This window comes from Pantherophis guttatus, chromosome 1 (genome assembly GCF_059756535.1).
Source record: "Pantherophis guttatus breed Tessera chromosome 1, ASM5975653v1, whole genome shotgun sequence".
Classification (NCBI taxonomy): domain Eukaryota; kingdom Metazoa; phylum Chordata; class Lepidosauria; order Squamata; family Colubridae; genus Pantherophis; species Pantherophis guttatus.
In genome coordinates, this window is record NC_142063.1 from 245,845,369 (window position 1) to 245,873,107 (window position 27,739).

General features: G+C 37.9%; 2 protein-coding genes across 3 annotated transcripts in view; one reads left to right on the forward strand and one right to left on the reverse strand.

The window, feature by feature from the left end:
- NR2E1 (nuclear receptor subfamily 2 group E member 1) overlaps nt 1-1,993 on the forward strand; it is a 34,898-nt gene extending 32,905 nt beyond the window's left edge. For both annotated transcript variants that reach the window (XM_034409116.3, XM_034409119.3), the window contains one exon: nt 462-1,993. In XM_034409116.3, the coding sequence (XP_034265007.1) occupies nt 462-624 (163 nt within the window). In that variant the 3' untranslated portion in view covers nt 625-1,993. The remainder of the gene's footprint in view (nt 1-461) is intronic.
- Nucleotides 1,994-3,750: 1,757 nt separating this feature from the next.
- SNX3 (sorting nexin 3) lies at nt 3,751-23,005 on the reverse strand. Its single transcript, XM_034409120.3, has 4 exons — nt 22,551-23,005; nt 6,417-6,512; nt 5,914-6,038; nt 3,751-4,423 (listed from the first exon to the last, which is right to left on the reverse strand). The coding sequence occupies exons 1-4, from the start codon at nt 22,710-22,712 to the stop codon at nt 4,318-4,320; spliced, it is 489 nt and encodes a 162-aa protein (XP_034265011.1). The 5' UTR covers nt 22,713-23,005; the 3' UTR covers nt 3,751-4,317.
- Between the last annotated feature and the right edge of the window lie 4,734 nt (nt 23,006-27,739).

Sequence of the window (27,739 nt, forward strand, 5' to 3'; positions counted from 1 at the left end):
TGATATTTTAATTCCTTAAGGAAGTAAAGCATTTGGATGGCTTTCAGGACTCTAAATTATAATGTATATATTCAAGTTATATTTATGTTGTCTACGGGGGGTGGGGGGAGAGAATTGATATTTACTTAAATATTACCCATCACCACAATATAATCTCAGGAGAGTCACAATATATATAAATTGTTATAATAAAATCTCCTCTCCTCCTAAGTGGAGCAATTAATCTTTTTGGCTAAAGCCTTTTTTTGAGCAGCTTGCTCCGATATATAGGCCTACATGCTGACCCTGGATGTAGAAATAACTAATCAAGGGGGAATTATTTCTTTTTCTGTTCAAAAGCACAATAAAGCTGTAAAGTTGGCATGTTGCCTGTTTTTATCAAGAGACAGGATCTATAGCTTTAACGTGGTTATCAATGTTATATGTTGTTAGTAGGATTAACCTCCACGTTTGATTTCTAGGTATCCTACCCAGCCGTGTCGTTTTGGGAAACTGCTGTTGCTCTTGCCAGCTTTACGTTCAATTAGCCCCTCAACGATAGAAGAAGTATTTTTCAAAAAAACAATTGGGAACGTGCCAATTACAAGACTGCTTTCAGATATGTATAAATCCAGTGACATATAGATCAGACACGACGAAGAGAAGCCAGGTGATCATTTCTAAAGGCCTTTTTAACTAATGGGAGAGCAAACATCACATAATTCTACAAGAAATGGAATCCTGGAGACATTTAATCCAACAACAAAATCGATAAGAGATCGTTTTGCAAGTTTGGGAGAAAATACTGTTACATATTAAAGTGGAGCTTGGTTGAACTTGACAGCTGATCCCATCATTGCAGCTTTGATGCTGCCCGTTCCACTGTTGCTCCTAGATCCAGGTTGGGAAAACCACAGTTTAACAGGGACAGATAACAAGCTGAAGCAAAAGAAGCTCTACGGTTTGTTTATTCCATACTCTGAAAAGTTGGGTAACCAAACGTTGTTCTGTTGTAATGTGTCATGAGGTGGCCTTCAACGATTTGTGTATATGTGTGTTTTTTTAACTAGTTTGTTGGTGAACCCTTTTTACATGAAAGGAAACATTGAATACTAGGTTATCCAAACATTTGTGTCAGTTATAACATAATAAAAGTGGCCTTTGCAATGAATTTTTAAGGGGTGTACTCTGGCAAATACCTTTTGAATTCAAATTTGCCAGGCCTGCTATTTAAGGTTTTTTTAAACCAATCGTGGACTTCATGCCTAAATCTTGACATCATTTCATTTCAGTTTAATATGTCAGACAGAAGAGCTTTAAAAAGAGTTTTCCTTTTTTTAGAAAAATACACATGAAGAGACTAAACAGCAAAACCAAATAAAAAAAAATAATGGAGAGGACTGACACAGTGAATTCATCGCTGTTCCACTGGCATAAGGCTGAAACCAAAGGCAATGATGCCCAAACTCTTTGTTAATGAGATGTATAAGAAGGGACCCATCTTACAAAAGAATGGAAAATATTATGAATTATTGAAAGAGCAGTTGATCAATACATCAAATGTTAACTATCTTTGAGACGGTCTAGTCTGCCTGATGCTGTCCTGGGAAACATATCATTCCACTTATGGGTCACGTTGGCTAGGACTAGATGTTAAGGTGGAGAAGGCTGTTGTAGATTTTTAAAAAATACATACATATATATATATATATGTATTTATATATATATAAACCTCCAGGTCCATTAAAACCTTTCTCATATGCTTTCTAATCCTCACCACCCCAAGCACATTTATGAGCTGCTTAAGTTGATGAGAGTATTAAAATGTAGGGGCGGGAAATAACCACTGTACTTTTCAAGGTTTTTGTTTTTAGGAAATAGCACTGAGAAAGGAAAATCAGCACTTGAAATATCTTAGAATGAATAAACTTCTCTTGTACAAAAGTGCATTAACTGATTTGTGAAGTTAAGGTTGTAACCATTGTATTTACAAAGAATAAAAAAAATATATTAAATTTAAACTGGAACTATTCTTAAGAATTGCTTCCCACTGATGCTAAATGCATATTCTTGATATTGTTATATTAATCCAAAAATATGAGATTGGCTCTTTGGTTTCTCAGGTACAACAATTGTCTTTAGCGTACCCCTACCGAAGTTCTGGGAGAGTATGTCATTCAGTACCGTATTTATCCTACTATGCTCAGAACAATCTAACAGGTTTAATATAGCCCAATTCAACATCTTCCGAGGCAGATGAATTGGAGGAGAATGTTTTGTTTTTAAAGAAAGAAACAGGCAATGTTTGTCTGACAACTGAATTACGCTAGCCAACTATATTTTAGCCTGATAAGCTGTACAGGTCGAACTCAGTTTAGTTTATGGATTATATGCCATAGAAACATAGAAAATTGGGCCAATTTAATTATTCATGTTTAAGTTACTCTTGGGTAAGCAAGTGAGCACAGTTAGCAGGACTGAGACTGGATTTTACATCCATGCCTCTTTGCCGTAAAACTGCAACGTTTTGCAAGTAAAAACTAGGAAATTTGCAAACAAGCCAGAATCAGGCTAAATAAAGTAAAGCAGTAAGCAAAATGAACACTGGACAATTGTGTCTCCAAAATCAAATCATTCCAACATTTAAAAAATAAACTATTCGGGGCCAGTATTTGACACTTCAGTAGTAAGCCAATATTTCTGGAAGTTGGTCTATGTGTAATATTGTACATACTTTTAAAAAAATATTTCTTATCTATCCCTACTACAGAGGACCATTTAATATATAGAGTACATTTAATTAAATCCTAGCTGGCAGAAGAAATTATTCTCAGAAATCAGTGTAGTCCCTGAAATGGATCAGGGTTATAAGATTGGAGTCCCACAATGGTGAAGCTTTGGTAACCAAATATCCACATTTTCAAAGTGCCCGAGTTTGGTGTGACAGCAAAGCCCAAAGATCAATTGTCAGCATTTTTCAGAATCCCATTTATGGCCCTAGAGCCTCTCCCTGCATTGCTGAGTGTGGCCAAACACATGTCCCTTTTTTGCAGATGTTTAAGGACCCAATTTTACCTCAAAACATTCCTGAAACATTCCCTCCCCCAAGCACCTCTGGCAGCTACAGAATGTGGCCCTTAACACCTTATGCAAAGCCTAGTCTAATTCTTGAACTGTTGGAAAGTGTGCATCCCTGATTTTGCCACAAATTATTAACATCTGTGTTGGAATTAGCAATAGATGGTTCTAATTCTACTAAAAAAACATGATATACTGTTTCTTTTATTGGACCTGATTCTGTCTTTACAGGAAACAGCGTTTGGAATTTCAGATCCTGACATCAATTGGACTTCTTAGAGTTCTAACAAATTAACTTTAGTTTACAGTGAATGTTGCTCTCTTGAATAAACACAAGTAGAACTGCACTCTTGACTCAAAATATAATAAATGGCAGTTTCACCAATAGTATGCTGCTGTTAGAAACCTTACCGAAAGAAACGTAAGCAGGGAATTTCAGAAGTCTGAATATCAATGTAGAACAGCCCATCCTATCCAAGTTAACTTAAGGATCTATTTGATTTTAGATTTGCACCAAAGCGAGAATACCCATGGGATTATAGTTTCTTTTCCACTGAATGAATGTAATATTAAAACAGCTAATATAAACAGATGGAAGATGCATCAAACTTCCAGTATATACAAGGGAACTGACATTTGGGATAATCCAGCCCAATTGCCTCCCCATCATCACAGCAATAAAGGCATACTAAATGTATTTCACTTTTTTATTTCAAAACAACTTTAGACAAATGATCTTAGTATACAAATCTTGATTTCTTTTTACACAATATAAAGATAGTTTCCTCATTGCTTCTCAGTACAAAGGTATTTGTTTTACCACTTAAGGATACAACCTCAGAAGTGCTTATTTTACACAAGGGGATAATGAAACAACGTTAGTCACCAAAATGTAGGTGCAATACTACTTATTTTACAGAAATATTCTAGTGTTTTAATCAAATAAAAGTGAACGTGCAATACCAGAACAGTGCAAGTTCAAGTAAGGCCAAGTCAGTAATCCCCACAAGGTCACTGCAAAGGAAGAAAAGAGGTTCAAAGTATTTAGATTTTTAAAAGCCATTTAATCAAACATCTGACAGCAGATTTACCTAAACTTCTTTAATGCCATAAAATGAATGCAAAGACCAAGCAGTGCCATTAATATACCAAAAATTTCTTGTGCCAATTGGTCTGGAGCATGCTAAAACCTTAACTACAAATCTTGGACCATGTAAGTTAATCACTAACATTTATGCCGGTTAAAGTGTTGTGCAGCATTCAAGCATGTCTTATTTTCGATGGTGTGTAGCTTTTATCTATTATTTCATCTTGCAAGAACATATGAAGACAACGTTCATTCTGGGCCAAAGGATGACCTGCAACTCTGAAAATTAAAAATTAAAAGGTTAGTCTTCAAAGGGGTCCATGTGCCCTGTAATAATAATCCCAACATACTTTTACTTTGTCAGTAATTGGCTTCTAAGCATTTTTTAAAAAGCCTAAAATTTTGCATTCTCTATCTTAATTAGGTAAGATTTTTACTTGAATTTTACTCCGCTAGTGTGCTAATCTTCGTTTCAAGGCCATTGAGTCAATGCTGTCTGAAGACATTTCTGTTGTCATGTGGCCAGCATGATATCATAGAGTGCTGTTACCTTCCCATCTGCACCTATTTATCTACTTGTATTTGCATGCTTTCAAACTGCTAGGTTGGCAGGAGCTGGAGCAAGGACGGGAACTCACTATGGCTCTCAGGTCTTGAACCTGGGCTGCTGGCTTTCCAGCAGACAAACCCAGTGTCTTAACGACTGAACCACCATGCCGTCTCCTATCTTTAATTAAGGTGAAATTTCCTGCAAAGTACCAGTGAACAGGCCCATTGATCTATTTGTGATGGGATAAACAGAAAACAGACGCAAGTCCAGTAAAAGTCAATTTAACCCCCTCCCCAAATTCCAGTGTATTTAAAAATACTGATTTTGATGCCGTGCCTTGTTCATAATTCTGCAAAATTGCACTACATTCCCTTGACAGCTTTTAAGCTATTATATCTAATAGAAGTTTGCCTCTTTTGAATTCACATAAGGCACTAAGAATAAATTTCTGAGATGGCAATATCAAATAGGGTGATGTACTATGGGTCAACCGTGGCTTATTTAACCAATATTATTGATTAGGTTTATCAAAGAGAATTCGGCTGCAGCAAGAATGATTTCCTTCAGCAATGAACTGCCAAAGCAAAAATGTTGCTGTTTAATTACAGGCAGTAGGAAAAGGAAGTTCTTGATAAATACACAGCACAAACCATCTCATTTCCAACTTAGAAGGTTTATAGGGATCTTTTCTGAAGGCCAAATTAGCACACATGTATCTTTAATATCATCTAGATTCAAGCATACAAATCTGTACTGGGGATCATACTTGCAGTCAGAAATTATAACCAAATTGTTTGTTCGATGATGAGCACACTTATCTCCCCCAGCCTTATTTGTATGATGCTATCTTTACATACTGCAATCTAAGCAATTTGCATACATTAAGAAACAAAACCCAGGTCACTACAAATTCTTCAATTTTTGCAGCAAGCATGTTAAGTGGCTGCCTACTGTTCAGCTTGGATATTGAAACTGCTTTGCAGTTCAACCTGGAAAGTGGTTCAGAAGTCTTTAATAATGTAAACTGAGCTTTTCTTTATATTAGCACAAGCTCCACTGGTCTTGAAAAGACTTAACAGGTCACTGTTAGATGTCAGTAGGTGTAACATATAATCTACTCAGATGTTAACACCATTGCTAGGAACTCAGTCCGGTGTACCAGCATATTGTTCATTACTGAAGTTTCTGTGCAACACAAGAAATAGAATATCCCACTTACTTGTTTATGAATTGTTCAAGCCCCAGCTTCCTCTCTTCTATAAAGGAATCATCAAATATCCCATCATCTCCTCTGAAAGGCAATTGACGAAGAAAAGCTTTTCCGGGTAGAGGAGGTACAACCACCTAAAAAAGAGTTGGCATTTTCAATTCTAACTCTGTTATGCTAAAAATTAAAGCATCGTCAACATTACCATTACCACCATCATTATCGCTGCTGCACAAAGAGCTCTGAAAATTCTCTAAGCACTGTAGAAAAAATTCAGATTCATTCCCTTCCTTAGGAATGTGGCACCAAGATGATTTGGGGTGAAAATACATAATGTTCCAGGCTTAAACACAGCTGTTAGGAGGCAAAATGGCTTATAGTGTACGTGCTCTAATTATAACAAAACACCAGAATAAGTTGGCAATCCTCCCTGCCATCAAAGCATGGAAACTCACAGTGCAAACTTTTGCACTGCTAAATTATCATCAAGCATCAAGAAAACTTTGTTGCCTCACCTTACTTTCTCTTTCTAGCTCACTTCGAAGCCATTCAAAATCACTGTATCGTCTCCTGACGCAAGACTCCTTCAATTTGAAGATCGGAAGATTTGTCTGAAAGAAACAGCACCCATCACTCTCCATTCACGTGACTCAGTTAGCCACTTTAAGAAGCATGTGGACTTCAACTTCTAGAATGCTGGCTGGAGAATCCAGTTTGTTGAAGCCCACACTTAGTAAAATTGCCAAGGTTCAGAAATCATTTAGCTGACATCTGAGAGCTTATCAATGTTGAAACAACATATGTTTATACAGATATTACACTTCAAATGGATTCCTCAGGTTAGACGAGCAAACTGAAAGCAATAAATGAATATAGTTGTATGGAATGGAGTTGAGCATCCTTTTAGTGGCTGTCCATCAAATATAAAACAGCCCATCTTTCCTAGGCATTCAAAACATTTTGGAGCAAATCCTCCCAAGGAGTTGTGCAACAAATAAGCCTAAAAAGCACAAAGATACCATCACATTTTATACAATGATCCTAATAAAATGTTAGTTTAATTGCAGGACCAAGAAATGAAGGCAAGTATTTAGGATAGGAGTAGCCATTTCAGCTCCTGTTCTCTGTGGTCAGTAAAGTAAATGTTGAATGGTAACAGTTCTCGTGATTCAAGTCTTCCAAGTGTTTAAGACTTTATGCTGCCCACTCTATGTTTATTTGACCCCTTAAGAAGAAAGCATGTCTTCCTAGGATCAGCTGTTCCAAATTTATTTTCCTACTCTCAGAAACTCTGCTTTACCTGGTTCCTGGTTGCTTGCTCTGACATTAACGTTTGAAAGGAAAGGAAAGATATTATTTGCATACTGTTGAAATAACAGCTCAAATATTCAAATAGCTTTCCCATGTGGATATTAAAATATAGAGAGGACAAGATGGATCTTCAAGCACCCTACATAACATTGACTCTAGGGTAGGACAACAGATTGTCAGTACATTGCCCTGAGTCCTTCGGGAGAAGGGCGGTATAGAAATAAAATTATACTTATACTTACTATCTTCTTCTATCAATCCTCTAGGAAGCCATCATGCCTACCAGGCTCCATAGGGATTAAGAATTAATACAGTACTCAAAACTACCCAAGGGTTCAGGAATATTGCCAAAGTTACATTCTCTTAATCCAATTTTATAATATTATGTACAAGATTGTGAAGACTGGTGTTGGACCAGGAGCAGGGAGATGCAAATTCCAGGTCAACTTCAGCCTCGGAAGCTCATTGGGCAACTACAAGTTAATCACTCAGCTCAACCCTTCTCACAAGTGTGTGGGGGGGGGGGATAGGAGGAGGGAGCACTATCTATGTTGTCTTGAGCTCCTGTATAAAACGTAAGATATAAACCTGATAAATAAGCAAATTTGAATATGTATAAATAATTCTTCACATTCCTTTGGCAGAGAGGCCATCATTTCCTTGCATGCTGGGACAAAGATGGCACAAGGATGGACTATCAGCTTCTCTTGTAGTAGAAGCTAATAAGAGTGTTTTATCACATAGGCGATTTTCTCTAGAATGTTAACAGAAAGCTGCATTCAAATCTCTGCTACAGGTGATTTTTGCACCAAAATTACACAGCGTGTTTGGATTTAAAATGAAAAATCCTTTCACGTTACTCAAGAAATCCCAAAAGTAGTTTAAAGATCCATCAATCATACATGTGCCCAATATTAAAGCTGAAAAAGCAGTATTAATATGTACTTACTACCTAGAGCCATGGAAATGTATGAAAATGAATTAAAACCCTATGACTATCATTAAGTGTCATAGTACCTTATGATTCTTGATGAACGTATCTTTTATGTACACTGAGAGCATATGCCAACACAAGACAAATTCCTTGGGTGTCCAATCACACTTGGCCAATAAAAAATTCTATTCTATTCTATTCTAAAATACTTTCTAATTTTCTACCTCCAGCCAAATGTATGGCTAATGAGAAGGTTTATCATAAAAAAGTCTGATAAGTAATGTTTCGGGAGAAAAACCCATGTTATCATATACAGCAACATCTGTATGTACAAGGCATGAAACCCAAGCCAAGTTGGGAAGGCACCTGCATTTTCCCAGCTAAGTACAATATGATTTATTGTACTCATGCTTTACAAGAAATATAACCTTAAGAAGCTCCTTTATACTAGAAGTCATACTTGTTTTTGTGAAACTACTTTCAACCCAGTTAGGAAGCACCACTATACAGTTCCTTTGGAGCTCAAGGGAAAGATTCCCAGAAATTAAAAACAATGGATTACTGAGCTCTGATTTCACCTTTTGGCTTATTAACAGAGTTCAACTCTCCAAAATAAGTCATTGTAAGTGTCTAAAGCCTGTACAGTTTTGTGTTTTCTGCAGGTGAGATTTTACCTTTAACATTCCATTTGCTCGGGTTACCTAATCCTCCTTGTTAACTGCTCTTTTATTCAGCAAGTTAAGTTTAAACCCTGAAAGGAGCGCCTCAGAAATTCTTATTTCTTGATGCGGAAGCATATAAAAGTTAATCTCTAAGCAAGATATAAAGGCTTAGTGGTACAGTGCTAAAGAAAAAATGGAATTGGAACTTGCACCTCTCCGTTTTTCTTGAACTCCCAAAACAATCACAATTATTCTCTACTGCATCTTACTTTATTATTTCAAAATAGTTTACTTCTGAAATAGAAGCTGCTTCACATTAGCTGTTTGGAGAGGCAAATATGTGAAAATCTCTGAACTCTAAACATTCACACTCACACACACACACACACACACACACACACACACACACAGAGAGAGAGAGAGAGAGAGACAGAGACAGAGACAGAGACAGAGAGACAGACTTAACATTTTAAATTTACGTCTAGCAGATTGTAAATTCATCCAAACTTATAACTAGTTTATTATAGAACCAGTAGAATTTGTTTTAATTATATTTCTCAATTAGGTCTTCTTTAATTATCTTCGTTTTGCATCTGATTCTGCTTTATTGGAGCCCTCACTCAGTATTATTGGTGAGGAAGGGAACGAAGATGAATTGTATTAATCCAATAATAATTTCATAGCATTTTAAAATCCAGTGTAAAAACCATGGGAAGTGGAAATCTAGAATTGAGTAGTTAAAATAATAAAATTCAGGAGTCTGATAGATAGATATCTTCAAGTATCTGTCAAATGGTGTTGCATGCATGACTGACAAGAACCTTGAAGGGGATATAAATATCTTACTTTACAGGATACAACTAATAGAGAATATGCTCTGTTTGCATGACTAAATTGGAGCCTATGTAACAGGACTTACAGCTTTTTCTGAAGGGGAATACTGCATTTAATTTTTGAGTAACATGCTTAGGACCACAAGATATCAAGTCAATAGAACCAGACAAAGGTTATAATCTGAATACCTACTAATTTATCTTCCACATTTTCCACTTTACAGATAATTCAGTAGCAATTGTGATGACACCTAGGAATCTTAAGAATTCTGTCTTTTTACAAGACAGAATTCCCCAGAATAATAATAATCAAAATAGCAATAAGATATAGCAGTTCTTGTACTAAGGAACAACCGGTAATTAAATAATAGTGAGGCTAAGAAACAACCATGATATTTTAATACTCTCTTCAAATATTCCTATTTTTTGTTTTTAAAATTTAAAGTAGATTTTAAAATTATAATTGATATACAAAAATTGAATTTGGCTCAAAAATATTACAGTGGATATTTTAGGAATTGTTTTGATAATAATACACAGCATATACATTTGCTATGTACATATACCTGTACATTTTATTTATGAAGTCACTAGGAGACAACTTATATTCTGAGACTTTATGACCATTTCTATTAGGGATGACCATGTTTATTAGTGTTTATCTCTTTTATTCTCCATAAATAAATGAATAAAGGATTTAGAGGGATGGAATTAGTTTAGATCAACAGTCTGAATATGAATGCAGACAAAATGTGGACAAGAGAACCCTTAAAGGGTGAAATTTGACAGAGACTACACTTTTAAAAAATCCAATATAATTTGGCATAATTCCAAACATCTACATAGGAAAGAGGAAGGAATTATAAAGAACAAGCAAACAGAATACATTTCTGTCTTTTGAGGAATGCATTTCTGGTTCTGAGTATACTTTCAGTTTCATCATCTAATGATAAAAGATGTCAGAAGGATACATTCAAACATGATACTAATTGAACATGAATGTTTTCAGAGGGACTAAAGAACTAGACGAATTGGTGATCATATGACACCATATTGATATCTGCTGCTAAATTAGATTTTAAGAATGTTCTTATCATAATAAGATGCTCCAAAAGAAATCGGAGTACATATAAAATGTCCACTGATTTATAAGAATGGCATTTTTGAATTTGTTATTCCATTGTTTTATAAATAACTATATTTGGCTCCATCACCTTCCTTCAGTTTCCTATAAAAACAGGTTACTGAGAGGTATCTCAATTCTAGATCTTCAGAAAGATACAGAATCTAAACTTCAGATCCAGCAATGGTATCTATCCAGCAACAGGTGTTTAAGACAGATAAAATGCCAACAAACACTCTGTGGATTTGCCTACTATTTTAAAAGTAGTTTAAATCCTTTAACATAACCTTTTTTAAAAAAATGAAAGGGTCAAATGTTTATCTACACCCCAATTTTTTCCATCAGCATTTCTCAAGATTAAATGCCGATACTATGTAAAGTATCACCCAACATACTTCTCCAAATCAGGAGGTAGTTTTTCAAAAGCTGGATTGAATTTTGAAATTCTTTATTCCAGTGACCAATATGAAAAGAAATAAGCCAGAAAATAAGAAAAAATATATAATTATAATTACCTATCAACCAATGCTTCTAACTAGTTTTTGAAAAGGAACCAGTCAGCTGTTATATTATTGTTGCTCCCCTTCATTTTCATGTTGTTGCCAATGGGAATGGATAAGACTGTCTCAGTTACTGGTGCCAAAGCCAAAACAAGCTGCCTTGTGGGCCTATTACTGTGGCCTTGCTACTTTCTTTCAAGAAGTTGACTGAAAGATCTCCTGGAACTGGATAAAGCTATGCAGTTTGCCAGTCTGTTTCCCATCCACACAAAACATTTATCAGCCTTCTAAAATGAGCCCACAATCTGCAAAAAGATGACTCCTGCTGGCCACACAACAGAAAATCCCATCCTTCTGAGGATTACATAGAAACATAGGCTGCTGTTCTTTGGTCAAATAACAAAAATATCCTAGTAAGTACACTGGCAGAACAATCTATCGTTCTTCTGTCAGCTTCTTGACCAGAGTCAAGAGCATCTCTGAAAGATGGCGCAAACCTCTCCTCCAATGACCTCTTCTTCCTTAGATGGCCACCAGAGTTATTATGCAAGTTGTTAATAGAAAGCTGGGGTATATCCATTTGTTATAAAGTACGCCCACAAAATTAAACCTTGAACTCTGAACTTGGAAAGACATGAAGAATGTTAAAGCATAACACCCAGAGAATCCCTAGGAATGTGTTTCTTTAATACTTAATTTAATTATCTGAATCTCCATAAGAGTCTTCTGGTTTTTTTTATTAGCTGCAGTTTATTTTTAAATCAATCACATGAGCACCTGACTTTTTGAGGGACTCCGCAAGTAACATAACCCAAAATGCAATGTTTTGACAAGAGGCCCAAACACCAATGAACCAGGAAGATGATGGGATTGTCAATTAAGATACTGATTTACAAAAGCAGAATGGAAAAAGGTCCACAGTCAGGAAAATTATAGTGATCTATATAGCACTCAGGCTACTGCTGTACCAAAGAAAAGAATCTGATATGCCACTTGCATTGTGTAGACTTCTCATTTTACTTCACAGAAAAACTGTTCTCCTTTTGGGCAATTTCTCAAAGTCTATAGCACACCTGCAAGTAAAACTCCACCCCGCCCCCCCAAGTTTCGCTGAACAAAGACACTGTTACCATAGCACCAATTTGAAGAACAGACTATGGTAAAATTCTATTGGCAACTCAATTGCTAGCAGAAAGTAGATACTACTAATAACTCACAAAATACTCCAAGAACCTTGTGAAGTCATGCTATTAGGGAAAATATATAGAACAATCAAAACAGCACATTTGGGGAAATACTACAGAGACACATTATGAAGCAGGTACATTAATGTTCTTTTACTGCCTCCTGCTGGTTAATTCCTTTTGGTTAATACTATTGGGATACATGACAAACTTCAACAATTTTCTGAAGAAATGAAATTGGATCTTCAGCGTATTTTAAGTATGAGAACAGACAAAAACGCCTTAAGCATTTTTATTAATTCTGTCCTTTTCAAGAAACAAGAGCGGTACAGAGGCCGGAATGAGAAAGTAAGTAAGTCACGGTATAACCATTTGTAGAAACAAGCACCAAAGATTTTTAATTCCCAAAGCAATCTTACCTCCCAAGAGTCTGCATGAACAGGCACGTTTCTTAATAGTTGCCTAACCACTGTCTATGGACTAAGCAAACTTCCCACAGGAGAGAATGTCATAATCAGGCAGTCACAGCAAGAACTATGCTATCAAATATGAATGAATGAATGAATGAATGAATGAATGAATGGAGAGAGAGAGAGAGAGAGAGAGAGAGAGAGAGAAATAATTTCATTTTTTTGCCTAGATTCATGACTTTTCACATTTCCGTGTTAAATGTAATTCTATTTGTTTTCACCTATTGTTCAAGCTTGTTTAGATCTTTATTTTTTCCCTTTCAGCCACCACACTTAGCTTTGATCATTTGCAAATCTGATCAGCATTCCTTCATAAATATTATTTATAAATATGTTGAAAGCACTGCTGGGTTCTGAACAGATCCCTGTAGTGTTCACTTCATTTGGGATGTTTTTCCAAGATTTGATGCCATTTATAACTATCCTTTAAGTATGATATTTGACCTAACTGTGGACCCATCCAGTGGTTAAGCTGTCAAATCCATATTTGATCATTTTGTTAATAAGGATATTGTGTGAGACATTGTCCACGGCATTTTCCTGACCAACCAGGCTAATAAATCCATCATAAAAGGAGATCAAGTTAGATTGACATGACTTGATCATCATAAATCCATATTGGGGTTTAGGTTATTTGAAGGTCTGTACATTAATATCAACGTTCTGAATTGGGCATAGGAATTTACAAGCAGCAAATACAGTACTTTATGGTTGCTAGATGAATCAAATTAATTTCCCTATTTTGTAGTGGTTTCCAGAACACTTTCAATAGGCACTGCAGTAACTCAATAGAGAATTTATCAGGACATGTGTAACTGAAACCAGACTTATCTTCAGCCAAGAAAAATCTAAGCCTAGCTACCCAGCTGAAGCTGGACATAGGTAGCCTCAATTGTTAGGTATACTTATCCCTGTAGTGACAGATCTGTACAGAAGAAAAATGTGATCATCCCCTCTGTAAGAGCATTATTTCATGTAGCATACAGTATTTCTCCAATTCCCAAATCCAATAACCATTTCCTCTGAATTAGATTTCAATTATACACACTACAAGTTTCTACTACTATATGATTTAGTCTTCCTTTAAGGTGTGACTTCATTAGGAATTGGTCATATGAAGAGATGTTAAAAGCTAGCCTCTATTTTTCATAGCCATGAGCTACTGCCACAAGGTTATCCAAGAAACAAGAGGTAAGTATACCCGCCTCATCTGGAGACACTTAAAAACGCTGCCAGCACTTTGGCGCTGTGTTTGCTTGGTTCCACATTTTGGCTCTCCATCATTTTAGTCCAGTTGGATTCTGTTCCCCATTCCTGATCTAACTGTACTTGGCCAGAAATACCCTCTCGCTATCTAATTGTATTTCTCCTTTCCATCACCCACTGAAGGTGGTTCCAAATAAGACTAATTCCAAGCAGGAGAGTATATGTAGTAATCAAATCAGTTAATAAAAGCCATCATCTCCCCCCCCCCTTTTTTTGTAAGAGAAATGGGCATAACCACTGTCATCAATTCAAGCCTAGTAAGTTGCTGGTCTATGTTACATATGATTATGAATAATCACATAAACAGAAGATGAAACAGCCTTGGTTCAGGGACAATTACCTAGCAGCAATTATTTGTGCTTCAAACGTTAGAGCTCAATTTGGAGATTAACAACTAGAATGATGAGAAGAATTTAATTTTCCAACTTCTCAATTGTAGGCTAGTCTTTTGATATTACTGATGACAGTAGATGAATGTGCACAGATTGGGCCAGCTTGATCTAGTGGTTAAGATGCCAGGCTAGACACAGGAGACTGTGAGTTCAAGTCCCATGTTAGCATGAAAGCCAGCTGGGTGACCGAACTATGTGAGGTGAGTTGTGAGAGTGACTGGCCTAAGGTCATTCTCTCTCAACCCAACCCAACTGAACCCACTTCACAGGGTTATTGCTGTGGGGAAAACAGGAGGAGGAAGGTGTGTAAGACATGTTCGCTGCCTTGAATTATTTGTAAAAATAATAAAGGCGGGATACAAACAAAGAAAGAAATCTCAGCTATGAATGCATTCTCTTTTAAGAACAGATCTCACATTCAAATAGCATGAAATCCCCTCAGAACTAAGGGACTTCTTTTTCCCTAGTTTGCTAACCATGATAAATTTCTATGTAGCTGGAAAGCACAAAAATAGGGGAGGTTGATGAAGCTCAATTTGACAGGAAACCTGGCTACATACAATCTTAATGTTTGCCCATGGGCTTTAACATGATTAACTGTCCCAAAGGTGCTTTTTCAAGAGGCAACTGGACTTTCTGATTTTTCTTTGAAGACTTTTTGCTTCTCATCCAAGAAGCTTCTTCAGCTCTGACTGGATGGTGGGGAATGGAAGGATTTATACTTCTTGCAGGCAGGTGGACAGTTGCATTCTTTTTAGAGAGCCGTTGAGGTCACTTGGAGGTTTATCTGTATCCTCAGGGTCACCTGAATAATGCAAATGGGTGTGGAGCCTTCCTGGAACTCTTGAAAGGACTGTGTTGTAAATTGGAGATCGATGATGTCATATCCCTCCCCCTCTGTTGAGAGAGGGCTGTTCAATTTTGTCCAGCTGTCTGCAAGGAGTATAAATCCTTCCATTTCCCACCATCCAGTCAGAGCTGAAGAAGCTTCTTGGGTGAGAAGCAAAATGTCTTCAAAGAAAAACCAGAAAGTCCAGTTGCCTCTTGAAAAAAACACCTTTGGGACAGCCATGACCTGGATGTCTCAGAATCTCCATAGACATGATTAACTGTCATTTTCTTCTAATTTATTATTAATAACAGCTAACCTCAATTTGTTGGAATTAAATAAATAGTAGTTCAAACCAATCTTATAGTAGCATTATTTGTGTATGATTTTATATACACAAGTAGCTAGAGCTGGAAATACAGAAATAGAGTAAGATGACATTCAGTCAAATATAGACTTGCAGTGCAATCTGATCTCTTTTGGCTCTATGGAATTAGAGCCAATTTCAATGAATTGTTGGGATCTGAAATGCTCTAAAACATTCTCCACTTTGAATTTTGAGATGGTAGAATACAAATGAGATTCCTTTTTTATTTGTTTATTATTGCTTTAAACTAATAACAGAAAAAGAGAAAAAAACAAAGGGAACAAAACCCAAAAATATGTACATTATTAAAAAATGACATATAAGCCTGATTATTATATATGTGTGTGTGCGCACATATACACAATCTTTGTATTAATAATTATATAAATAATTTTAACTCTTTACTGTTGTAAAGACTCTTAACTAGCAAATGTCACCAGTTTTCCATTAGTTACCCCAAAGTTTTCAAAGAACAGGAACTGGCTTAATAGAAGCAAGGGATTTTTTTTTAAAAAAATGACGACCTTGTTAAAGGAGAATTCCATTAGAAAGCAAGCCTTATTTTATCACAACGGCAACCCAAACAATGCATGAAGTATTATTTTAGTCATCACCTGCTATTTACTTTGTTTCAGCTCTTCTCCATTTCAGCTAAAAATTCTAAAGTAAAAGTGGAGTGCACTGCTAATTTCTTTATCTCCCCAAGACTCCTTAAAACAAGAAGCCAAAAGGGTAAGAGGAACATGTGTTCACATAGAGTACTAAATCAACTTATCAATGAAGATATTTTGGATGGCATATTAAGACAGTAACTACTTTTTAAAACATTTGAGCACGAAAGAATAAATCCATTTCCTTTATATTAAAGTTAATATACGTGAAGTGGTAAATATAATACCTAATAGCTTTTGAGTATCTAATCTGAGCCTTGCTAAGAAAGGCAGGTTCCATTAGAAGTTTCAATGATAACTTTTAGTTAAATGAAGGAAAGATATCTGACCTTGTCTTTTGTGAAAGACACGTACTGCAGATTCATGTACTTGATACTAGTTATTTTCACAAAGCTTCCCAAGCTCTTAGAAATCAAGTGTAGTCTACAAATTAATTTTAGCCTTGGGATTCTGAGATACTTGTAACCCAACAAGTTGTAGTCATAGATGACATCAAAGAAAGAAAGAAAAAAAAACGAGTTTGGTAACTCAAGAAAAAGGAAGAACAAATTCAGCAGTTATTCATCCTAAAGCTTGGCAACATAGATACATAACATATGTAATCAGCAGGGTGGCTTCACAATCCTGCCTTACAATGGCTGGACTTACTCAACACGATAAACCTTAACTAAGTCATATTATGACTTGAAATGGTGTGTGTAACCAACAAAAATAGGAGTGTAGGATATATTTAATTCAGGAGGAACACTTTTCACATTCAGCAGATATATGCTGAACTGGAAATATGCTATTTGGTCCAAAAAAAAATGAGGCATCATCCAAACTGTAACCTGTAAATGAAGAGTATATAACCAAGCTGGGAACAAACAAAATTGTCCAGTAGAAATTGGGGGTACACACACATATATCATTTTTAGATAAAACCCAACATTTAAAATAGCCATATTTAATATTTCTATTAAAAAAAGACATTTGTACAGCTGGAAGTAATTTACAGGTAGTCCTCACCAACCAAAATTTGGGACTGGCAACTGTCGCTGAGCAATGTAGTCATAAAGTGAAACATTTCACAATATCCCAACATATGCTGTGGTCATTAAGGAAATCACCCACAATAATTAAAAGCCAACTGCGACTCGCAACTTCTTGCCAGTTTCCCCATGGATTTTGCTGTTTGGAAGCCCACTGTGAAAGTCTCAAACAGCAATCATGTGGCCATGGGACAATGCGACCATCATAAATGTGTCCCCAATGCACAATTACATGATTTTGGGGATGCTGCTATGGCCACAACTTTAAAGATTGCTTGGAAATCTCCTTCCGCAACATCGTAACTTCAAGCGGTCATATATTTATATAATATTTCTAAACCATCCATTTTCTTCAGAAATTAATATTGAGCCTTAATTGTAAATAAACCCATCTTTAATTGAAGAATTCTTCAAGTCTCACAATAGCTGAATTAATTTTTCAATCATTATTGCCTCCCATGCTTTTAAATATTACTCTGTTGGCTTTTGAGGAATCTAAGATTTCAATGCAGCAATTCACATAGTCCATCTACAGTACAGGTAGTTCTCAAATTAATGACAGGCTGCTTAAAATCCCGAAATTATGATAGACACCCCCCCCCCAAAAGATACATACAACCCAGTTCTGAAGTCCCCCTCCACATGATCATGAGACTGCATTTCAGGCACTTACCAACCAGCCCACATTTACAGCACCCCACAGTCACATGACAGTAATCTATGACGTTTTTGTCAAAAACTGGCATTTACTTGTTTTGGGTAAAAACGTCCCATAGCGATCAATGAGTTCACTCAATGACCATGGGTTCACTTTAAGACTATAGTGATTCGCTTAATGACCACCGCAAAAGAAGAGGTACTGTAATAAAATTGGGTCAGTCATGTGATGGCCCGCTTTATGACCATTACGACTTATTACCATGAGCAAATTCCATTAAAGTTGTAAATTGAGGACTACCTATTTTCTGTTGCAATTTACTGGTGCGACACTCAGGACTGTTCCTTTTGAAAGTTGCATTTGTTCTTATTAATGCCAGCTTTGTTATAGTAGCAATCCAGGCCATATTGTACAGGTATTGGCGGCTGGCACTGATCCGTAAGACCGAATTAACAGTTGGAATGCTTAATTTATAATTCATATAAATAGCACTTATGAACAGAAACACAGTTCCTGCAACATGGTTCCCAAAGTATTTCCTGCAAGAAATACAATAACCTTTGATTGGGTTAATATATTTTGAAGAAATTGAACAATTTCATTTATTGGATTAGTTTAAGATCAAAGGTTTTCCTAGAACAAGTACAACCAAATATGTGGCAGTGTGTAAGAAGGAAGCACGGCAAGAAGGCTTCATCATAAGTTGCCATCTCAGTATTTCCTCATGTAACATTATAAAAATGCTGTCTTAGAACAAAATATAGTTTTGGTCCACCTCATGCAGTATTGCCTACTCAGTCTAAAGCAATTCTTTCAAGTTGTTAAGACACAGGTTTTCCTAACCACCTCATCCTTGTTTATTTATAACCTTTATAGGTAGTCCTTATGATAGTTGAGCCCAACATTTTTGTTGCTAAGCAAGACAATTAAGTGAGTTGCACCCCATTTTTATAACCTTTTTCCCATAAGCAACTCTCTGCAATTGTTAAGTGAATCATGTGGTTGTTAAATGAAACAGGCTCCCCCCATTAACTTTGTTGGTTGGAAACCAGTTGGGAAGGCTACAAATGGCATGTCCCAGGACAGTGCAAATATCATAAATACATGCCTGTTGCCAAATGCTCCAATTTCGATCACAAGTCCATGGAGATGCTGCAATGGTCATAAGCGTGAAAAATTATCATAAATCACTTTTTTAGAGCTGATGTAACTTTGAACAGACACTAAACTAAACGTAACTATTGAAGAATAAAAGTTGAGGAATACCTGTATATAGGTGCCCCTCTTTTAACCAACTCTGGGTAGCTCTCAATCAAAAGTTAAAACAGCATATTAAAACTGTAAAAATTAAATATGTTAAAAACAAAAACCTGGTGCCAAGTTAAATGTGATGTGTAGTCACTTTATCTTATCCCAACACTTGGAAGTAAAGCCAGGTCTTCAATGCTTTTCAGAAAGCTAAGAGAGCAGAGACCTTCAGGGGGGAAGGCTGTTCCATTGAGCAGAGGCTACCACACAAAGTTCCCATAAGATGGCAATATTTAGAGTGACTAGAAGTATGCCCACCGTATCCGATCTAGTAGCATAGGTAGATGTCCTTAGGGCAGCGATGGTGAATTTCTGATATGCATACCAAAGGTGACATGCCACAAGTCAACACTTCACAGCTTTAAAAACCGGTGTCTATCATCTTGAATTGCACCTGGAAAGAAACTGGAAGCCAATGCAGTTCACATTTCAGAGTATTACATGGGCAAACCTAGGCAGCCCATTATTGTGTGCACTGATGCATTCTAGACCAGTTGAAGTTTCCAAGTGGTCTTCAAGGGCAGCCCCATGTAGAGCTCATTGCAGTAATCCAAACAGAAGGGAACCAAAGCATGAGTGACTCAGAGTCAGGCCTCCTGGTCCAAGAAAGGGCGCAATTGGAGCACTAAATGAATCTATGCAAAGCCCCTTCCCCCCACCCCAAGCAGAGTTACCACTGCTCGAGGGCCCCCAAACTGCATACCAGCTCAGTCCAGGGAAGTGCCACTCTGTCCAGAGTCAAAATGACCCTATCTCAGCTGATATACTATTAACTACCAGGCATGTCTTAAGTACACACATTAATCTTCTTTATCTACTCACATACAGAGATAAGATATATTCCAAGTTCTTTCTAACTTCAGGAAACAATAAGCGCACCAGTCAACAGATTTGTCAACATCTTCAACTTTTCTAGAAATGTGTGAGTACAAAAGATCAGGGACCAATGCCAGCCATATTTGCTTCATATCAAACTTACAATAAAGGCAAACATCTAAAATATGTTTACTTTATGATAATTTAAGGAACTGTACAACTCTCTAGAATTGCATATGGCACGTTAAAATATTTGTTTTTTAAATGTATAATCTAAAGCTTTGGTGTTTAGGAGGTGAAGGACAGAACAAGTTATCAAAACAAGTTACTAACATATTTAAGAAGCAATCTGTATGATCCAGGTGTAGGTCCTTATCTGTTATAATTTCTTTGAAGACATAAATCCTCCATACCAAGAGTGAGTTGACACACTCTTTTAAAACCAAATAGCCTTGAAATTATCTCTTCATGATCATGGAGATAAGATGAATGTGAGGTATCCACAACAGAATACATTCTCTTGATTAGTCTTTAACTTACAAAAATGCAGGCAGCCAAGCAGAGAAATACCATTCAAAGGAGATAGTCATTAGAACAACACACATCCTTAACAAAGTCAGGCTGGGCTTCCTTTTGTGGTACAAAAGGAACTATGGACACACTAGAGGGAAGTGAAAAAACAAGCCTATGTTTCTGTATTCAGAGGCAATTCTGACAAGTTTTTGTCAGGTAGTCACGCAACAGACAAACCACTATAAAACTTTTCTTATAGGCATTCAGGGAACATTTTACTGGCCATTTTTCTAAAAAAATAACTTTTTTCTTGTCAAATGACCAGGAAATTTATATTTCTTTTTTATATAAGGATCTAGAATCAGAACTTTGCCTGATAATTTTCCAATGGTAACGAAGGCCCTGAAAAATTGGGAACCCAAGAAAAATCAGGAAAAAGGAAGCCCGGGGACTTTCTGCTTTTCCAACGGAAAATTTGAAAGATTTTAGAGAATACTGAAAAGTTCCCTATATTTTCTTTTTTGAATGAGAGAAACATTTTATTCAGTGCAGTGAAAGGCAAAGATTACTGAAAGACTGCCATCAAATAGCAATACATTACTGAAGCATTGGATGTTTTTACTGTTTTATAAACATAGTTATAATTTAACACACTCCTTAATGTTGTCTGTGTTACCCTTTTTAGTACAAAGGTGTATTTTTGTAATATGTACTAATATTTGCAATTTCACTTTTAGAAAATTGTATTTGAATTCATTTACAATTGTACCCTCTTTCTGAGTAAATACACAGGATTCTTTAATACAGGATGAATATATTTGAGAATGTTACATACAAATAGGAGTAAAAGTTAAATGCAGACATGTATTTGTGATAAGTTTTCTGTTTTTTTCTCCCTTGGATAACACATTCAAAATTCCTGGAAAGATAATCTCCTAGAGAGAGAGTAACTTAAGCACTGAAGTACTGTATCAGAAAGGTTGCGAAACCCACACAGAAGTGGGAGAAATCAGCTGAGGTTCTACTTTGCATAATTCTTATGCCAGATCAGCACATGGCTACAGCACAGACAAATGCAAAGCCAAAGCAAACTACATTTTGGGCAGAAGAGATAACAAACACCGAACTATTCGTTTTTTTTTTGTTTTTTTTTAAATTTCAAGCATTTGAAAAGTTCACCAATAACTGGGAGCTTGACTTAGCTTTAAGAATCCTGCTCCATGTGGTTTTTAATCTAATTCATTTTGCATGGTAGAGTAGGCAGGGAGTTAAAAGCTTGAATCCAGCAGGATTCAAGACTGTATTTACTTTTGAGCACATTAAACTGTTTGCATTAAGCATGCCCTCCCCACCCCCAAGTCACCTTTGGCAACAAGGAATCTCTCTTAGCCTCAATTAAGCATGCCAGGGTGAGATAATGGAGAGCAATCCATGGGGGACCTTGAAGTGGGGCATCTTATCTACAAACCTTGCCTGAAAGTGCTGGGCCCATAAAGATCTTCCTTCCTGTGAGGAGGCAGGAGGACAAGAAAATGAGAAAGAGGAGAGAGTAAGGGGGACCCTTTAGCTGGAATCTTCCCCAGGAAAGGCTTATATTGACAGCACAAGGAGAGGGAAAGAGTAACGGGCCCTACACCCCTTTGAGAACTCGAATCGATACCCCAAGCTCGAAAAGCCAGGCGTTAGTCTCCTCCACCACCACCCGCCTCTTCCCTAAAGGAACCCAGTCCAGCCTCCTCTCTCCAGCCCTCCAAGGCAGCCGCCTCACTGAGATCTCTCACCTTGACTCTGACCTCGTAGGTTGTAAAGCGCCCCCGCCCAACCCCCACCGTCTGGGGGTTGCTGACGTCGATCTCCAGGAAGTTGCTCGGGGGCCCGTAAGCGTCGTTGAGGTTCTGCGGCTTGGTTATGAGGCGCCTGGTGTCCGCAACGGTCTCAGCCATTTCTCTCGCCCTCCGCCTTTTGCGTCTGTCCAGCCGGGCGTAGCGGAGCCTCGCCGAGACAAACCGCCGCCGCCGCCAAAAGAGAGAGCAGGGCGGGGTCCAGGGCCGAGGGAAGGGAGAGGAGGTCGCTCGGCCGCCGGAACGCAACCGCCCTACCCCCTCCCGCCTTCTTATTTACGGGCGACCTGCCGCCGCGACACGCTCTGGCCCAGCCGCCGCCCGCGCACGGGGGTGGTGGTGGTGGTGGTGATGATGATGGTGGTGGAAGCAGCCCAGCGCGTACGCAAAGCATCTTGGGACTTGTAGTTTTCCCTTTGCCAGGGGCCCCCTGAATGACGAGGCCCAGAGAACCGCTCGCGAACTATAATTCCCGAAGTGCTCTCTAGTCCTGGCCAGGGAAAGTCAAGAGAGTACAAGAGAAACCTAAAGGCTTGCTTTGAGAAATCTCCGCGGGGGGAGAGGGAGAAAGGAAGGACGGACGACTCGGAAGCCGAAGGATGCTCAGCAGGGAGAAGGGAGGGAGGTGGGCTACCCTGCTCGGTTTGTCCCTAGGATGCTTTGAATCAGAGCAACGTAAAAGTCTGGGACGTAATCCGAAATGTATGGAAATGTCATTAACGTGGGATAGAAAGTGGAAAGATCTGTCGGGTTGTCAGCCCACCAATCTCATATTTAGTAATTTATTTATTTATTTATTTATTAAATTTAAAATTAAGTGCGCCAGGGAAGGCAGCAGAGATTAGTCCTATATGCAGAGGAAGGGATACAGGCTTTAGGTGTGTCTAATTCTGTCTGGCAGAAGGCTACATTCTCCAGTTTGTGATTCACGGCCCCCAGCCCCCTCCTCCCCACAAGTGTATTGAAGGGAGGCCGGAGCTATGCTAGACCCCAGTTTAGAGGAACAATCACAGTTAAGCTCCTATTCTTCAATGCCTACCGTTTCTGTTAGAAATATTTTTTAAAAGAAGTTAATGGGAGAAATGTAAGTGGTAATCTAATTCTGCTACCTATTTGGGACGTTTATATGATCATCAAAAGATATACAGTACTCCTTGTGTATTTGAAATACACTAAACAGCAGTACATACAGTAAATACAGAGTAATGACATATAACTGATTCTGGGGGGGAAATAACGCATTCTGTCATCACCTCTATAATTGCCTGAAGCAGTTCAGAATTGTACACTTACTTGGAAGTCATGGGGTTTACTTTTGATTCAGACATTCATCTGGATAATTTACACAACCCAGTTTATGAATGGTGCAGTACTTCCTCAACTGCAAAACAGTGGCTGATTTCATGTACCATTCTAAGTTTGTGTTTTAGATTGATATATGAATCTAGTCAATTGATTCCTACTGTGATCTTTTTCATCTGCTTTAAAAAAAAATTTACAGAAAGCAACAGAAGTGTGACATATGCTGATTGCTGTTGAAATGATTTTGAGTAGCTGCCATCAAGACAATTAACTTCCACAGAACGCAATTCATCTATGATACCTTTCTTCAAAGAACGCTTAAGTTCATCATGCTCATACAGCACCCTTCAGATTTTGAGGAAGGAAATTTAGTTAAGTCTTTCATCAGAATTCAGAAAAAAAGGGCTGAATCAGTGTTTTTAATATACAATTTGGAGAATGAGCACTTTCACAGTATCTTAAAATTGCAACTTTTGAAATATTCACTTTGAGCCTAATATGATTCCTAGAAATGACTCAGAGTTGGGCCTGACCCAGCAAAAACAGAAAGCATGTATATTTACTATGGAAGAAGTGCTACAGCTTAGAACCACCATTTTAGAATGTGAGAATAAAGCTGATATTTTTATTGCTTACAACTAACACATTCAACTTCTATCATCAGCTCTCACTATAACACATAAAAGTAAACTTATAAAAAACAGCAGTTATATTCACCAATAATTTGATCAAGAGTGTTGGAAGGCCATAGAGATGATCCTTCTTTACACATAAAGATAGAATTACCATGAGGAAACATCTTAAGAAATTAACTCAATATATCATTCAAAAAACCTGGCTCATTCACTGGAAAGTGCTGATGCCTAAATGGGACCTGTCTTGATAATTCCCATATTTTTTTAAAAAAAGGAATCAGAAACTTTTATCTAACTACCAGCCTATCAGCCTCCTCGGCATCATTAGCAATACCGAGCATCTATCTGTTAAACTCCTGGATTGGATGAATTCAGAAAATATATTGTGGAACAAATTGGATTTAGAAATGACCACACCCTCTTTGATCATGCTCTAATTTAACAACATCTGCAGAAAAGTACATTTTTAAACCATGGACTTTGCTCTATGTACCTTTTGATCTAATTTCTAGGTCCAATCTACGATGCAGACTCCTCTAAACAGAGAGGACTGTTATTGCTTATCTATAAACATGATCAGTCTATCATAAAAGTTAGATATTAGATATACATTCCAAGGATAGGATGCCAATGAAATCCCTGTTAATAGAGGTTCAGCTGCAATATAACTTTGCCCTGTGATTAATTATTGTATCAATGCTCTAGTTCTAATGAATGACTGTTCCTGATTACCTACTTCATCCAGCTGTCTTGAGTAATTTCCATCCGGTCTCCAACCTTCGCTTCCTTGCGAAGGTTGTCGAAAGTGTGGTGGCACGTCAGCTGCCGATGGCCCTGGATGAAGCGGTTTACCTCGATCTGTACCAATCGGGTTTCAGGCCCGGGTACAGCACGGCATTGGTCGCGCTAGTGGATGATCTCTGGAGAGCTCGGGACAGAGGTTATTCCTCTGTTCTGGTCCTGTTGGATCTTTCGGCGGCTTTCAATACCATCGACCATGGTATCTTACTGCGGCGCCTCGAGGGGTTGGGAGTGGGAGGCACCGTTTTACGGTGGTTCTCCTCCTACCTCTCGGGGTGGACGCAAGCGGTGTTGGCAGGGGGGCAGAGATTGACCATGAGGCGCCTCACTTGTAGGGTGCCCCAGGGGTCGGTTCTCTCGCCCCTTCTGTTCAAAATTTATATGAAACCGCTGGGGGAGATCATCCGTGGTTTCGGGGTGAGGTACCATCAGTATGCTGATGATACTCAGCTTTTTATATCCACCCCGAACCAACCCAGTGATGCCATCGATGTGATGTCCCGGTGCCTGGAAGCAGTGCAGATCTGGATGGGGAGGAACAGGCTTCGGCTCAACCCTGTCAAGACTGAGTGGCTGTGGATACCGGCATCTCGGTCCGAAGGAGAGGTTCCATCATTGGCTATAGGGGGTGAAGTCTTACCCCCCGTAGACAGGGCACGTAACTTGGGTGTCCTCCTGGATTTGCGGTTGAGTCTAGATCATATAACAACCGTGACCAGGGGGGCATATGCCCAGATTCGTCTGGTGCGCCAATTGCGCCCCTATTTGGACCGAGATGCCCTACGCACAGTTACTCATGCACTAGTCACCTCCCATATTGACTACTGTAATGCTCTCTACATGGGGCTGCCCTTGAAGACCACCCGGAGGCTTCAGCTGGTACAGAATGCAGCCGGGCGGATTGTGATGGGAGAATCCCGGTTCTCCCATGTAACACCTCTCCTGCGCGGCTTGCATTGGTTGCCAGTTGCCCTCTGAGTGAGATTCAAGGTGCTGGTAATGACCTTAAAGCTCTACATGGCTTAGGCCCAGGATACTTGGCGGACCATCTGCAACCAGCAACAGCTTCCCATCGCCTGGTGCGTTCCCACAGGGAGGGCCTGTTCCGGGTACCGTCAGCTAGACAATGTCAGCTGGCGGCCCCCAGGGGTAGAGCTTTCTCTGTGGGCGCGCCCACCCTTTGGAATCAACTCCCCCTGGGGCTCCGGCTGGCTCCTGACCTCCACACCTTCCGCCACGAATTAAAAACATGGCTGTTTGTGGCTCCTAGCCTGGACTGAGGGGGGGTTTCAATTATTTTAACGGGTTTTAATATTTGTTTATATATGTATTTTATGTTTTTATTGGTTTGTTTTAATTGTTGTGAGCCGCCCTGAATCCTATGGAGATAGGGCGGCATATAAGTTATATTAAATAAATACTTCAAATTAGCATATTTCAACTCTGTGTGGAAAATGTATTTATATACTTTCTTATCTCTGGCTTAAAAGAGATACTGCAAATGTTGGCCGATTACTGTGCCTTACAGCTACCCTAGAAGGGAAATACAAAACCATCCCATTTAGGCTAAGGTTTTGCCATGTTGAAATCATGTCTTATTATATTGCTGATTATTATGCTGTCACACATTCAGAATTAATAGCCCCACATCTAAATAAATTCCCCAGTCATTGTGACTGCTTTTATTCACAAGTTATTCTATTGTTTTAAGTGTAATTAAATTTTCTTTAAAATTCCCTCTAATATTTAGGGTTTGTGATTTGGCTTATTGAGTTTTATTATGTATTGGCTGTTAGTCACAATAAAGATGTTCTTCAGTACTTACATTAAAAAAAAACGAAAAGGCACTTTCATGAGTATTGTAGTATTAAAACTGTGATTCAAGCACACTTGAGTTTACTGCCAACCAAAACACAAGAAAATAGAAATAGCTGTGCATCTATATCCCTATACATATATATTGAGAGTAGAGGAAATGACAAAATGTATCTGGAATTTTACCATTAATAATGCAGTTAGAATACAGTATATTTCATGTGAGTAAGTTTAATTTGAAAGCTTTTATAAAATATGGGTGCTTATGACGTTAAAAGTCATCATCAGTAAAAGCCATACAGACACCACATAATTAATGATATAAAACCAATCCCTTTAATATCTTCTTAATCACTTTAACATCTAAAACAATCAGAAGATGAGACAAATTTCCTTGTGGCAGGGATTCCACGATTTGGATGCTACAATCAAAAGGGCCCTGTATTTTTCTCAGTAAATATATTAACAAGTATAATGCTTTTAACTCATTAGTTTAATTGGGTTCTCTTTATCTAGTCTTAGGACTTGTGTGGAGAAGATATCTTAGGTCACACGTGCAGAAATATTGAAAATTCA

Excerpts from the sequence above, each read along its gene's own strand:
- SNX3 (XM_034409120.3), bottom strand. The coding sequence starts at position 22,712 with ATGGCTGAGACCGTTGCGGACACCAGGCGCCTCATAACCAAGCCGCAG. Across the intron at positions 6,039-6,416 it reads AGCTAGAAAGAGAAAGTAAG|GTGGTTGTACCTCCTCTACC; the intron begins GTGAGGCAACAA and ends ACTCTTTTTTAG. Across the intron at positions 4,424-5,913 it reads CTTGAACAATTCATAAACAA|AGTTGCAGGTCATCCTTTGG; the intron begins GTAAGTGGGATA and ends TTTAATTTTCAG.